At 35.1% G+C, this 14,748-nt stretch overlaps 1 protein-coding gene across 3 annotated transcripts; it reads right to left on the bottom strand.

The window, feature by feature from the left end:
- Window positions 1-1,051: 1,051 nt before the first annotated feature.
- LOC120351839 (glycine-rich cell wall structural protein-like) lies at window positions 1,052-10,315 on the bottom strand. Of its 3 annotated transcripts, none has more exons than XM_039430451.1 (5): window positions 10,218-10,315; window positions 4,477-4,538; window positions 3,552-3,970; window positions 2,423-2,650; window positions 1,052-2,374 (listed from the first exon to the last, which is right to left on the bottom strand). In XM_039430451.1, the coding sequence occupies exons 1-5, from the start codon at window positions 10,233-10,235 to the stop codon at window positions 2,031-2,033; spliced, it is 1,071 nt and encodes a 356-aa protein (XP_039286385.1). In that variant the 5' UTR covers window positions 10,236-10,315; the 3' UTR covers window positions 1,052-2,030. The 3 variants fall into 3 exon arrangements, with proteins under 3 accessions (XP_039286385.1, XP_039286386.1, XP_039286384.1); XM_039430452.1 differs by having other exon boundaries at window positions 2,450-2,650; XM_039430450.1 differs by having other exon boundaries at window positions 1,052-2,650.
- Window positions 10,316-14,748: the final 4,433 nt, after the last annotated feature.

The following is a 14,748-nucleotide window of genomic DNA, read 5'->3' as shown; positions in this document are numbered from 1 at the left end:
TTACAGAGAGATTTTCCGAGAAAGGGAGCAAGCAAGACAGAAGCAAGCAACTCAAATGAAAAATTTAGGCGAGCGAAGCTCACTAGTTATTGGCGGGTGGCGCCAAATCCGTGTCTCTACGTCCTAAAAAGTCTCCCTTGCACCAGCCTTTCTTCAAAGCTTAAAAGAGGGATTGTTGGTGTGTTTCTCTATTGTAACATTTCCGAAAACTTCGTTGATATATCAATATCATTAAAGTATTAGAGATTAGTGTCTATAATTCGATCTCGAGTTGTAAACAGTAATCGGAATTTGTAAAGTTGTAAACATAAAATCAGGCCCAAAATCGAATCTTGTGGGGGGGGCAAAATGTTTATTGACTACTGATAAAATTTGTTTGAGTGTGTGTGTGGGGGGACAAGTATTGTATAATATAATAAAGGAAAGAATAGGCTTATACACGTACAGGATAGGAAATTCACGAATGGCGCATCATCACGTCTGAACTACTGGACTGATTAACTTTAAATTTTGCATAAAGATTCTTTATTTACCAAGGATAGTTATAGGCCTATTTTAAATTCTACAAGATTTCAGTAGGTCAAGTTCTCAGTTTGTCAAGTTTTTAAATAGACCTTTGCGGAGCACGGGTTACCTAGTCATAAATATCATATCTGATCATCTCAGGAAATCACCCCCGCACTCCCCATTACCCACACACAAGCAAAAAGCTCATGTGGGCATCATCCACAATAAATAAATAAATAGATAAAATAAATAAGAAATAAATTAGAAGAGATATTAATTTCTTAAAGTGAGAGGGAGAGGAAGAAGAAAACTTTTACATACTGAGATGAGCATCAACAAAATAAGAATCTATCAAAGTATCCCATGAAACACAACAATATCATTGCTCCTTAGCCTGTTGTCACTCGCTGCATCAGCACAGAGATTGATTGAATAGTTTATTCATGTAGATTACAATGTAGAGAGAGAAGAGAGAGAGAGAGAGAGAGTAAGGAAGAGGGTGAGTGAGGGATGCGAAATATGTGTACAATCAACAGCAAAACACTCACATCTCAAAAACGATTTTAATACAAATATTCAACAATCAATATTTACAAACTAGTCAACGAATCATAATACTGTACATTGTAAACTCACAAAGTGACGATTGAGGATTGATATGAGGTGCATTGTTCAGAGGGTGAGATTCTTTACATTTATCAACAGAACTCAAATAGTAGTGGATTATCCGAATATTCTCCTGTATCAACAATGATTGAGAAAACTTTGAGAAATTTCGAAAAAAAACAAGTATTAATGTAAGAATTGAAGAACGTTTTCATCTGAAAAATTAAAAACTAATAATCAGTCTTAGATGTACGCTATATCAAATATAAAGCTACGTTACCTTATAGACAAATAAGAAATAGGTTGACATAAAAAGCATGAAAAACTTTCTATGGTGAAAAAAATATTGTTATTGCAAATAGCAAATTCAGATTGAAAATGACATTAAAGCTGTCACAACATAGTTAATACGATTCTTCAGAATGAGGAAGAACAACAAATCAGATTTTTGAGTGTTGTGTAGTAAGATTTCCAAATTTTAGCATGGCTTTTCAGAACATAACTATCAATCTCAAAAAGCATCTAAATATTAGATGAATTTTCGTCGATTGAAAGATTTGATAATGAAAAATGATTGATTATAAGTGGAATCATGACATGACAGTGAGATTAAATGATGATGGAAGATAATGAAAGCTATAATGTTCAACTATGCAGCTATAGAGTATCTCCAGGATGGTACCATATTGTCAGATATCAGATTAACTAGAGATCAAATTGCTGTTCATTGAAACTAAAAACGATGATGATGATGAAGCTGATAACTACCTACGATTAGTTTACTCTCATAAGTTTTTCAAAATATGGCAGTAGATTCTCTGTTGAATTTTGTATTGGCAGTTGGTCAAGTCTCCACTTTGGAAAAATTACAAATATGTTTGTGTGGTGGTGTATGTAACGGAGAACAATATGGCTTCCTACTTGTCATAGCCTCCGCCTCCATGATGGTCGTGATGATCATGACCACCGCCCCCAAATGAACTGCCTCCACTGTAGCTACTGCCTCCACCAAATCCGCTGCCTCCGAATCCACCTCCATGTCCGCCTCCAAAGCCACCACCGCCTCCGTGACCACCTCCGTGACCACCTCCATAGCCACCTCCGTGTCCACCGCCTCCAAATCCGCCGCCACCTCCAAAGCTCTCAATGTGGTTACCTCCGTCGTAACCGCCTCCACTGCTTCCATGACCTCCGTGACCGCCTCCACTGTAGCTGTCGCCGCCTCCGTAACTGTATCCACCTCCTGAACTATATCCACCGCCTCCAGAGCTGTAACCACCGCCTCCAGAGCTGTAACCACCATGTCCGCCTCCAGAGCTGTAACCACCATGTCCGCCTCCAGAGCTGTAACCACCATGTCCGCCCCCAGCGCTGTATCCACCACCCCCGCTACCACCATAGCTGCTCACACCGCTGTAGCTGTCACCACCCCCGTGGTGGCCTCCGCCAAATCCTCCATCTCCACCGCCCCCATAGCCTCCACCTCCACCACCGTGTCCGAAGCTGTCTCCACCACTGTAGCTGTAGCTATCAGAGCCTGTAAAACAGTAAAATATATTTATTGTTAGTCATGCAAAATTTAAATTTAGAAAATAATCTCAAAAATTTGATTTGATTTAATCCCTGTGACTTTTGAAGAGAAAATAACAATGTCAGAAAATTGAAAAATTCTTAAATTATATTAAAAACAAAAACACATACCAATACAATAAATAAATCATATATAGGATTGAAAATAATTACCTATTACTTCATCATTCTCGATATTGACCGCCAAGAAACTTCAGTTTCGTTTTTAATATCGCAATAAATTGAAACCCCAAATCTATTTTAATCTGTGCTTTAAGATCAAGTCGGTTTGTATCCTCTTAGTTTCGGTGGAACATTATTTTTAAAAAACTTTCAAATAAAAACGATTTCTTGAAACAAAAGGTAATGAATTTGAAAAATATTTTGTGTTTATTGTACATTTAACATAGTAAATCTGCTTCAAACCTTAAAAAGGAGCTTGTTTTTCGGTACCAAGTTTCGAGTAATTAGTCACATATCTTAAAAATTACTGTAGCTACAGGTCTGGAAACGGTTTTATTCAATTTTTCAGTTCATTTTATATAAAGTACTCTAAATTGTACATCTCAATTTACAGCCAACAAATACCCGTAGGGCTTCGTTTCAGCACGGGAACTGGAATTAAGACGATATCTTTCAGCCTGTATAACTTGGTAACCAAGCATTTTCGGACCTATGTTAATTGGAACTTTTTTTTGTTCTTTTGATGTGAGGAATCACCCCCTGGCTTATGGGCACCTTTTATCGGAACACCCTGTATAAGCATTTATTGTAAATCTCATAGACAGATCTAAATTTTTAACAACGAATATTATTTTTCATAATCAAAAACAAAATTTTCAGATTGTATTAATACTCAATATTCTTACCGCCTCCGTATCCACCGCCTCCGCCAAATCCACTGCCCCCAAATCCACCTCCGCTGCCTCCGTGATGATCATCACCTCCATGGTGGTCGTCGAAGCCACCTCCGCCGAATCCACCACCTCCATAGCCGCCTCCGCCTCCACCTCCATGACCACCTCCGTGTCCACCGCCTCCAAATCCTCCTCCCGATGAGATGATCTTTATGATCTGAGAACCACCTCCGTGACCGCCTCCAAAGCCACCTCCATGACCGCCACCTCCATATCCACCACCGCCGCCGCCTCCATATCCGCCTCCGAAGCCGCCCCCGAAGTCACTGGAGCCGTGATCGTCATGGTGGTGCTCCTCTATGTGATGATGTACTTTCTTCTCGTGGTGTACCTCCTTAACAACGGTTGGTACGTGTACTTTGATGTGTACACTGCAATAGAACGGCATGAACATTAATGAGCTATTATTTCCGTAGGATTCCACACAGATATAACATTTATGATTATGAGTATGTAAGGATGGAGCATATTATGTAGACTACATCATTAAATAGGTAATACAATAGTTCTACTGGAAATTATTTTGCAGTTTGTTGAAATTAGATGAATGAATCGAAAGCAATTAGTACAGTTGTTGACTAACTACAAATGTGTTAAATACCATGTATGATGAGAGATATGGATAGTTTGATGTTGTGGAGAAAATATTGTGAGTTAAAATTGTATTCTCAGCTACATACTTTTTTAAAATTACAGTATTCTAAGAACGTGATTACTGATGCTGTAAGGTACGGTACCTTACTACCTTACTAAATTTGAAGTTGTTCATGTACCGATAGATGAATAGTGGATTATTATAAAAATAAAATTTGATTGAAGAAAGTGATACCGTAGGCCTTCACTATTATAATGGTAAATTACTATAACAATAACTCACTGTTCTTTCCCGAATGTTGCTTCTGATATCCTTGAAAAAGTGGCTATCACCAGACAAATGACCTGGAAATAGAATAAATTGGGTTTAATAGATTATCGGATAACATATTTTCTACATGAGTAATTTGAACAAAGAAGAAATAATTCGTTACTGTACTACGGGCTTGTATTCTCAACTGGATTCCAATAATTCTATGAACTTCCTGATTAGGCCTATTCGTCCAACCTATAATCATTTTTATAAATTTGCTCATCATCGATTCTCTTCAATTTGAGTTCTGCTAAATTCACCACTCGTTTAGTTTTTCTCTTCAGTCTTTTCATAAAGACCTTATCTATTCCATCTGTAGAATGACTCGTTCGAATAATAAATTGTTTTTCATCTCTGTCATGATACGAGAAGTATAATATAGTTCATCACTCCTGAAAGTGATCATCTCCATTTCTATGACTCAATCAACTACCAACATTATTAATGACTGAAGTGGTCAAGTTAATACAGTGTAAAAGTAGTCTGAAATATCTCTTATTAGAGATTAATCTGTTTCAAGCAGTTGTGCAGTGTACTAATGAGTTTGTAAAGGATAGAGATTCTTCTCTTCTTCTAAAGGATAGAGCTTCTTTTGGCTCTTCAACTCTAGAACTGACAGTATGTTATAGATTGTGTGACTGCATGTGACGCCTGGAATTTAAAGAGTTTCATCAAGAGAGTTATTAGCAGAAATGAAGCTGTGCTCACACTCAATCCAGTAATTAATGAGAAAGAGTGAGCGTTTGTGCTCTTATGAAAATGCAGATATAAAAAAGAAAGCCTATTACAAAATAGAGAAAAGGCTAGCAATTCTGTAAAGTGTGATGGCCAAGAAAAGAAATTTCACGAATCTTAAAATATTCATTAACTGAGGAAATTGTAGATACTGGAAGGACGTGTAGATGGATGATATCAAAATTACTCTCTATCTAAGTTGTAAGTGTGTGAACTTGAATTCGTTTCAACCGATACTCCCATCAAAACCTGCTCAGATCCAGTTCCCCAATACCCCAGCTAATAAGCGTATTATTCTGCTTTCTCTTTTTCTCGAAATCGTTAAATTTTCAAGATATTCTATGAAATAATTCACTTCACTTTCATTTTATTCACTTTTTACGCAGGTCGTTAGTAACTGTTAGACGCTTTGTGCATTTATTATTGCAAGAGCATCCTTGGTTTGTTCATACTAACTTTCAACCTCATGTTGAATCTGAGTTTTGAGTTGGATCTAGGATGAACTTGTTCTGATTTCTAATAAACACATAGGTAGTAATTTAGGATTCCACTTATCTAAGAAACCTATTCTGTTCAACACGGTAATTCCTAATGACAGAGAAAGACAATCACGTGGAATTCATCGTGGACTGATTCTACTGCAATTTACACCAAATGCAAAAGTATTACGAATTATGATCATCCTATGAGTATTTTATGTATGTATATGTATAGCAAACGATTAATCTACAGTTGTTGATCTATGACTATTCCGTGACTGAAATACCAATAGCTAAATGAAAATTATTGCATTGTAATATGTGGTATTCATTTTTTGGAAGAGACAAATAATGAACTCATCATTCATGAATCACAAACTTGAGTAATATCAATGGAATGATAACCTCCCAAACAAATGGAAGTTCTTATTTTCTTATTATGGGCATATAATGTTTTAACTCACTATGTGACATGAAATGAAATTTGATATTATAAAACTTTTATATAAGAATGTAATAGAAGAGAAGAATAGAAGGTTTGATCATATTAATTAAAATTGGAGAATAGGGCAAGCTGTATCTATAATTTCAATAACAAACCCATGCTGTACTTCTTCATCGCTATGGAACGTTATTGCGTTGTAAATATTAGACGCCAAATTCGAGAAAAAAAAGTTATATTTCATTTGAAAATGGATCTAGAGAATGTCCCAGCTTTGCTATTCAGCCAAAGCCAAATCACAATATTTCAATATTTCTAGAAACGTTTTTTGCCTTCATTTTAAAAGTCCAAGATTTTATGCAGCAGGTTGTTATTATTTGAAAATGATCATATAATATTGCTTCAAAGTTGAAGTAGATGACTTGTGTGCTTATCATGTCTTTATTAATTTCCAAGTGTGAAGCTCTTAAAAGATAATTGCATGATTATGCGGGCACCAACCAAGTCCGCTTCCACAGAGCCAAGACGGCAACTCCAGGAAGTGCCTAGTCTGTAGTCTGATCACCAATGCTGATGACCAGCAGTCACTCTGTAATTATATGTTTTTGGTTACAAATGCACTCAATCGTGTTTTTGTCAGTCCAACTAAAATGCTAATGAGTGAGTCGCTTGTTTATGCGTAACGGGAGAAAGTGAGTTGCGCTATATAAAACTGTCATCGGGCGGACGTATGTGAGTGACTAGACCTGGTAAGGGTAAGATGTGGATTATGATGATGATGATGATGATGATGATTTTGTTGCTGTCCAGAATCATCATGAAGAAAGTAAAACTGGAAAGGTGAAGCTGGAGGACGCGAGGAAGCTTGTGAATGAACTCTTGGGTCACCGTAGCATAGGTGCAGTAGCCTTTCGCTACTATTATGTGATAGCCTACGAGAGTATAAATTATTATAGTAATACTGAAACAGAAGGTAGTTGGGGAAGGCCTGGCTCTACACCCACACCCACGTATCAGACTGAGACTGAACCTTCACTCTTAATCCTCTCTTCTAATCTATCTCTCTCCTTTGATCCTTCTCTCAAACTCTTCTCTCTCTCTCTTTTTCCTGCTGAAAATTCATTGGATCGAGTTCTCATACTTGCAAAGGTCTGTATTACGTATGTATATTGCAGAACTGCTTACGTACTGTTGCCTGTTGAATTGCATTCTCAAACATCATTCTAAAAAATTGAACAACTTTCATTGTGAAACTACTCACATTCTACTTCTACCGCATGGGATGGAGTACTATAAACCAAATGGAATCTGTGGTTTCGCGAAAGAGTATCAAGGCTATCACCGCGAACTTGAGATAGAATTAGCGTGTGATGGTTTGCAAGGTATGGTCATTTCTCATTTTAATATTAAAAATTCTAATTCTCTATAATATAGTTTCTTTACGAGCACAAGCACTTGAGATCACATCCATGGAAATTTTAAATTATTTGAAAATTCTTATAATTAAAGATTTCAAATTTTACAAGTTTTGAATGAATTTGAGCCGCCTCAAATTTAACAATAATGAGCCAACTCGATAAACTACATTGAATAGTTTAAGTGTGGGATGGCGAGGTAGCTCGGAAACTTCAACCCTTTGACCCTGTCCAATCCCTCCATGAAGGTCAGATTTGAATATGTGATACCTGAATCACTATTCCGAAGAGCAGGAGACAATGGTGTATCACTCGATGAGAATTGGAGCGAACACGTTTTTTCAGGCGTTCTTCAGATAAGTCGGCAGGGCAGAAAGCTCTCCGATCAGCTGATTCTCGATGAATCAGATGATTCCCGAACACTAACCCAATCAGGCTATCGGAGAGCTTTCTGCTCTGCCGACTTATCTGAAGAACGCATGAAAAAACGCCCGTGTTCGCTCCATTTCTCATCGAGTGATAGCCCATTGTTTCCTGCTATTCAGATTAGTGATTCAAATTCAGAAAAAAGGAAGCCCTTAATGTTGAAAAGAGGAAGTCTAATAAATTGAAGTTGGAGAACCCCTCCAACCACCTCCTTCATAAATTGAATTCAGAAAAAATAGACTCTCAACAGTTTTGACATAGTGGTTCTCTCTTTTATGGGATACAAATCGTTAACAAGCGACTGGAAAAATCTAGTATCGAGTCTAGTACGATAATTTAGAACTCTGTGACTATTTTCAGTTAAAGAAGCCTTCATCACCATAGATCTTCCAAATATCAACTGCAAAGTGGTTCAAATGTATTTTTCTCTATAAATCTGATCCAAAGTACAACATTAATCTAGATGAATATACTATTTTGGATGATGATAATAATAATAACAGGACAAGGTCCTGTTACCCATTGAGAAAAAATGAAATAAGAAATCCTGTCCATTAGTTGGACGGATGGGAAATGGATTTAATCTTGTTTACTTTACGATGTACTAAATTAAACAATTTTTAATGAATGAGCAAATCAGTTCTAGCACTTCCAATGACTGGTTTTAAGCGTTAAAGGACGAACTGTTAAAATATCATTCCAAATTGAACATACTTTCCAATTAACGATCGAATTATGTAACGTAATGCTTTCACGTAATTCGCGATGCTATCAGTGAGAAGAAGGAGTCACACCTTACATGGCAATACTGAACCCGGAACAAAAGGTCATAAAAACTACTTATCAGTAAATCACATCACTTATCCCAGATTAGTTGGAGGAATTGTACAAAAGCGCTGCCGAGAGAAGAGTGCAGATATTGTACTCAAATATCAATATCGTATACTCTTTTAGAAATGTTTTTTTATAGAAAGCTCTTGAAGACTAAGTGAGTGAATCTCCATAACACACTGTGAGATACATATTAATATTCACTCACTTTTCGTTTTAGAGCTACTCTACGGTAATTATTGAAATACAATGAAAGTTATACACTTAAAAATGGTTCTTGAAGAGTGGTGAAACTAGTTGATAAACTAGAAAGGGTACTTTATAACTATAATTTTGTTTTAATTTTAGTATGTACCTCTACAGCTCTTTATGATTCCACTTTTGAAGAATAAGACAAATCAGTTTTGAGTATTCGATGCAATTGATTTGAGTGAACCGGCAATTAGTTGCAAATTGTTAACTACGAAATAGTCTTCAATAACGATTCAATATCTTGTCTGCTCATTAATCACAATCTAATAACTCAATATTCGACTTCCACGCAGTTGGAAGTGATTGAGAGATTACAATGGAAAAGTACTGTAGTTCTTAAAACATATGTTTTATTACTGTTATAATATCGTTGACTAAATAGAGTATATAATCGATTACATGGATAAATAAATAATTTGATATCCTTTTCTTGAAAATTGATCAATACATAAACGTATAAAGAATCCGAAATTAGAGAGAAATATCATATCAATTCATGTTTAGTTGAAATATATGGCAGCACATAAAATGAAGTAAGGATAGTTAGAATATAAAATTGATGATAAAAGAACTAGATTCAACCAGTTTGATGTCTATTTGTTACTCAGATCCTCACAATAGTTTGTGACACAAATTATTCCTTACATTGGACAAAACTTTCATAGTGGAACCATAGCCTTCTTACTGGACTGGTAAATTTATTATATAAATCGAAATTCGAGGGAGGATAGTTTTGAGCTGTGCCTGTTTGTCCTCCCCCAATTATTTTGATGAATGCTTATTCTTTAACAACACTATTTAAAATCGGAATCCATTCAGAAGAGCAAATATTCAAAATTGAATGCTTAATATTTATGTATTTGTATGAAATTCATATAGAATATATAGCAGCACATCATGAGATCAAGATAGCGAGAAGTTGAGGTATTAGTTTTACAATGAGTAAAACACACACGAAACATAATCACCACTTACTTGGAATCCATCTAAGAGATAAGCAATTGATTCACAATTCAAGTGAGTTCATTGATTTTCAGTCACTCAGTACAGCACTACAAAAACAATCACTTACTTGTCATTTGGAAGAGAATCAGATTCATTATTCTAAATTGAATGCACAACTATACTTACAACAGCTTTGGGAGCCATGTCTTATCCTCTGGACCGTATCAGCTCAAATGCCGGTATAGAAACTAAGTGCAGCCGGTATATAAAGGTAACATCCCTCTACCAATATACCAGCGCCCATATGTACTCCTCACTCCTCTGACAGTGACCTCCACTTTCTTCTCCATTTCTTCTTCTCTCCGCCTCTCCTCCTCTTCTTCCTCTAAGACTGGCCATCGTTCAAATGTTCTCTCCACATCCCCCTCCAAATTCAATTCCACTCATCTCTTACTGATTCACTCAAATTATGTTAGGAGTTGTGATGCTGTCTCATCAGGCAACAAATAGTGGACTTGGCCTTTGAATTACTGCACTAATTCAAAATCATTTCGAAGACAAATTATTAAGGGAGTTAGAGATTACATATAAAACAAATGCTATGCACTCTAAATTCTCATGAGAGCCTGAATTTTCTATAATCTCAATCAATAATTCAATAAGATGTCTATTTGAAAAGTTATTTACGTAATACATATAATTGGAAGCAACTCCACCATTAATTTTTGTGATGACAGGGATATTCTAAAAATTTATTACTGGATTCTGAATAGCCTAAAGGTTATTCTAAAAATTATAGTTTAATTCAGTTGAGAGTAAATGTAAATAAAAGTTCATACAGAGGGTTTGAAAATATAATACTTTTCTTTTCTTGAATGTTTATTCCGACATGAACTCTTGTGCAATAAAGATGTATAAAGTCTATTTTCTAGATATTTACTAGCAGGCCTTTAAGAAGCCTACCTTTACAGAATAGAAGTTTGACACTGTAGAATTTCAATTTATTTGCATTGTGTACACAATGAATTTGATAGATTCAAGCGTGTTAAGATTATAAGTATAGATAATCGATAATCAATTTTTACAGTATCACACCTCCATCTTGTATTATAATGAGAAGGGATAGGATTCGAGTTATTAGATATCGGTAGGATTCATTCTATTTTTATGTTTTCAATTATATTGATTTTTTCCTGCTGGACTTCGTGACTTGAAGGTTACTAGAAGTGATTCCAGAAAAATTATTTTATTAATTTACAAAAACATCAAACACTCTTCACTATTCTTACCTGGATTGTATTTATTCATTCATACAAGTACTAATAATTGAATTATTGGGGAAGAAACAACTATTTTTTCATTAGGAACAACGTAGACCGAAAAAAGATAGTGACTAGCCCAGGCGCAAATGTACTAAGAAAAGGCACTCCGTGGTCATTTTTGGGTAACTAGCAACCGTGGAAGATGTCTCAATTTCTTCGTTTGGACTAGTAAGTAGAATGAGAAACACTATCACGATAAATCGAAATCACAGGCAATCACCTTGAAAACAATATGGCAACCAACATTTTCATGGTTTCCTTTTATCGCTTGTATTTTGATAACCGTCAAAGATATTCCACCGTTTAATACATGAAAATATTTGAAAACCCTTTCTCAACAATTTTTGTATCATGATTTTTTCTTCTGAAACACATATTTCATTATTATAACGTCCCGAAACCCTACAAAAAACTATCAGTCAAAATCGAACTCCATAAGTATATGGTTTGAAATAGGAAGAAATTTGCAATAAGATTCATACAATTTGCTCCTTTGTTTGACGGTTTTGAACTTTTATGAGCGTTCAAACTGTTTGAAATTAGGCTTTGAACTCGACAAAAATGTACTAAGTTTATCGTACTTTCAACTTAGAGCGCTCATACAAAGTTCAAAAACGTCAAACAAAGACGATTTTGACTGATATTTTTCTAATTATTGACGTTTTTCAAAAATATAAAAGAATCGATAGATCTTGAAAACTAAGATCGACATAAGAAAATTGCACTGGCCATTTTTGTTGCAAATTTAATGTAGAATCTATCGTGTTTGGCAGTTACACTTTTCGTTGGACACTCTGTTCACTTCGCCCCCTTTATAATATTGATGTGTCAAATTGTGGCCTTATTGACGAATTAAAATCCGGTGATTATCCGACAGAGTTCAGATCAGTAGATGCTCATAGCCCATACCAATGAACCTAGAATACATATGCATAATTATATTATACATATACATACGTATATTTATTTGGCCAATACTATAACTACGCATTCCTAGCAAAGATGTTTAATCTTCCAATTCAATAAATTTATTCATATCGCGTTTCAAACACGGCCCTTGAAATTATAATTGCTCGTCTGCTAGCAAGATTATTCTTCTCAAGTTTTATTGATTATAGGAAAAGTTTCAGATAGGCTAAAAATTGAACTTTAACACTTAAGTAGAAATTTAACTCCATGGTTATACTGGTAAACAACATTGAAACTCTCATATCCAATTTACATATCAATAGAATGAGTTACCTTCATCAATTTATCATTCTTCCATTCAGGAAACTATATAAGTCCAAAGAATTTTTAATTTTCAATCTGTCTCTATATTCCCTACTCTTTAATATAATCTTCATTTACTGTCTCTATCATCTTCGTCGATACTCTCAAGAAATTCTTCGATAAGAAGTTTTGGGCCAGCGCCTGTTTTCTCTTACAAATATAGATTTGCTTGATCTAATAAACGAATATGAAATAATACGGTATTTAATAAGTTTCATATTGCATAAAAACAACAGTTGTATTTTCAAACTTTTCTGTTCTCTCCACACGCAGACAACTGGTCTTTTTGTCAACTTGACTGTGAAGAATGCATATTATTTGTTACTGTAGAATTTATCTCAAGCCTACTGTTTATTGTAGGAATATTAAAATAATAATATCAATAGATCACAAAATATTATCATTATTATTTGTAGGAATATTATTTTTATTCCCAACTAAACCTGGTTCTTAGCTCAACGGTGTAATTTTGAAAGAGATTTTCTATCTCAAAATATGTTTTTATTGTTAACATCCTCATTCCATCTTTTCCTAGGCCTGCCAATACTTTTTTATCTATTCAAGTTCAAAAATTTAGTTTGTTCTTATTTCGACTCAATACCTAAATCAAATATCGTACAAGTCGCTTATGACATGAGACTTCCAATGAAATTAGAAAGCACATTTGGAAGGTGGCGAGATTAACCGCCTCTCAGTTACCTCATTAACTATGTAACACGGTCGTAATCAAATTCGAACAATTGTTATCTATGGGTAAGAAGCGGAATGACAAGATGCCGTCCACATAATGATCAAATAGTGGAGGATTGTTCGGTGTGTGGTGTGAATGGACAAAGCGCACAATAATTGGTTCATTACTGCAGCAGCAGTCAGCGGCCATCATTGACCATGCCAGGTTGGCCACAAATTATTATTTGTTGCGTTGGATCCCCCATATCTGAAAAGATCATTTCAATCCACACTCAGGATTTGCAGACGATTTCACTTCCTGAGAAAGTTCAATCCGATTGATTTTTATTTTTTATTCTTCGAAGTTGCAGCGAAGAAAAGCATTCAGAGCAAACGGTGGGCTTCATCTTCAGTGGGAATTGTGTATTTGACTTTCAAGAGGAAAGGCTGCATTACCAATTCACCAATTGCGTTTCATACTTTCATACAAATTAGATTTCATGCGGTTGAATAGGACAGCATTTCCTTTGTTTTTAGGTAGAATCCTCTACCTTCATGGAACAGGAATAGTGCGTTGCGTTGTGTAACAATGATCAATGATTCAATACAATATGAATGAGAAACAAGATCGGTACTTGAGATGTATCCAATCTGATATCATTTATCTTGGGTTTCTTTCTATACTTCCTCAAATTATCGTATCATTTTTTTTCTGTTTTATCGTTGCTGCTATCATTCTTGCCTTCTCCATACGATACTATTCTTCTTATCCATGTTCTTCTTTCATCTATATTTATCTATTTAGTCATGAGCATGATCATATTTTTCCTCAATTTATTTTATCTTCGCACTATCAGGTGAAAATACTGCAAATTTTTCCTCTTTTTAACCATTTAGCATTACTCATACGAGAATAATACATATTCTTCCTCTATTTATCGAGCTTTTAGATCCTACTATGATTCAAACTGGTCCACTTTTGGACATTAAAATTTCCGATCAATTCTTCAAATCCAGTCTATCCTGACTTTTTACACCCTGTAAAAAAAACATCATTGTTTGTTGTTACTCTCACATTGGTTTCTTCTCGAATACAGATTTGTAGCCAAATGAGACCTAACTTCCACAAGTATTATCAATTATTAACGCCTAATTAAACCAAACTTCCATAATCATTATCATCAATAGAATAGTAACTGTTCAAATAAAGTCGGCATTATTGTAAGCATCATACAAAGCGTCCTTTCTTCTCAGATATTTTGGTGATATTTTCAAGTATTATACAATAAGTGTCACAGTTATTGGAAGAATCTGGAATTTCCTGAAAACAGCACACCATTCATACATAACAAATAATTATTGTATACCACTTCCGAAATTGAGAATATTACATGAGAGTTAATGTTGCGTGTGGGAACTGAAAAAGGTGCTTTCACTATGCAGCTGAAGTGCAT

Source organism: Nilaparvata lugens, chromosome 6 (assembly GCF_014356525.2).
Source record: "Nilaparvata lugens isolate BPH chromosome 6, ASM1435652v1, whole genome shotgun sequence".
NCBI lineage: Eukaryota > Metazoa > Arthropoda > Insecta > Hemiptera > Delphacidae > Nilaparvata > Nilaparvata lugens.
Note: the sequence above shows the minus strand (reverse complement) of the source record. Positions and strands in the feature narration are given on the sequence as shown.

Coding starts and splice junctions, on each gene's coding strand:
- LOC120351839 (XM_039430450.1), bottom strand. Junction 3,971..4,476: donor GCAACATTCGGGAAAGAACA/GTGAGTTATTGT, acceptor GTTCTATTGCAG/TGTACACATCAAAGTACACG. Junction 2,651..3,551: donor AGGCGGTGGATACGGAGGCG/GTAAGAATATTG, acceptor ACTGTTTTACAG/GCTCTGATAGCTACAGCTAC.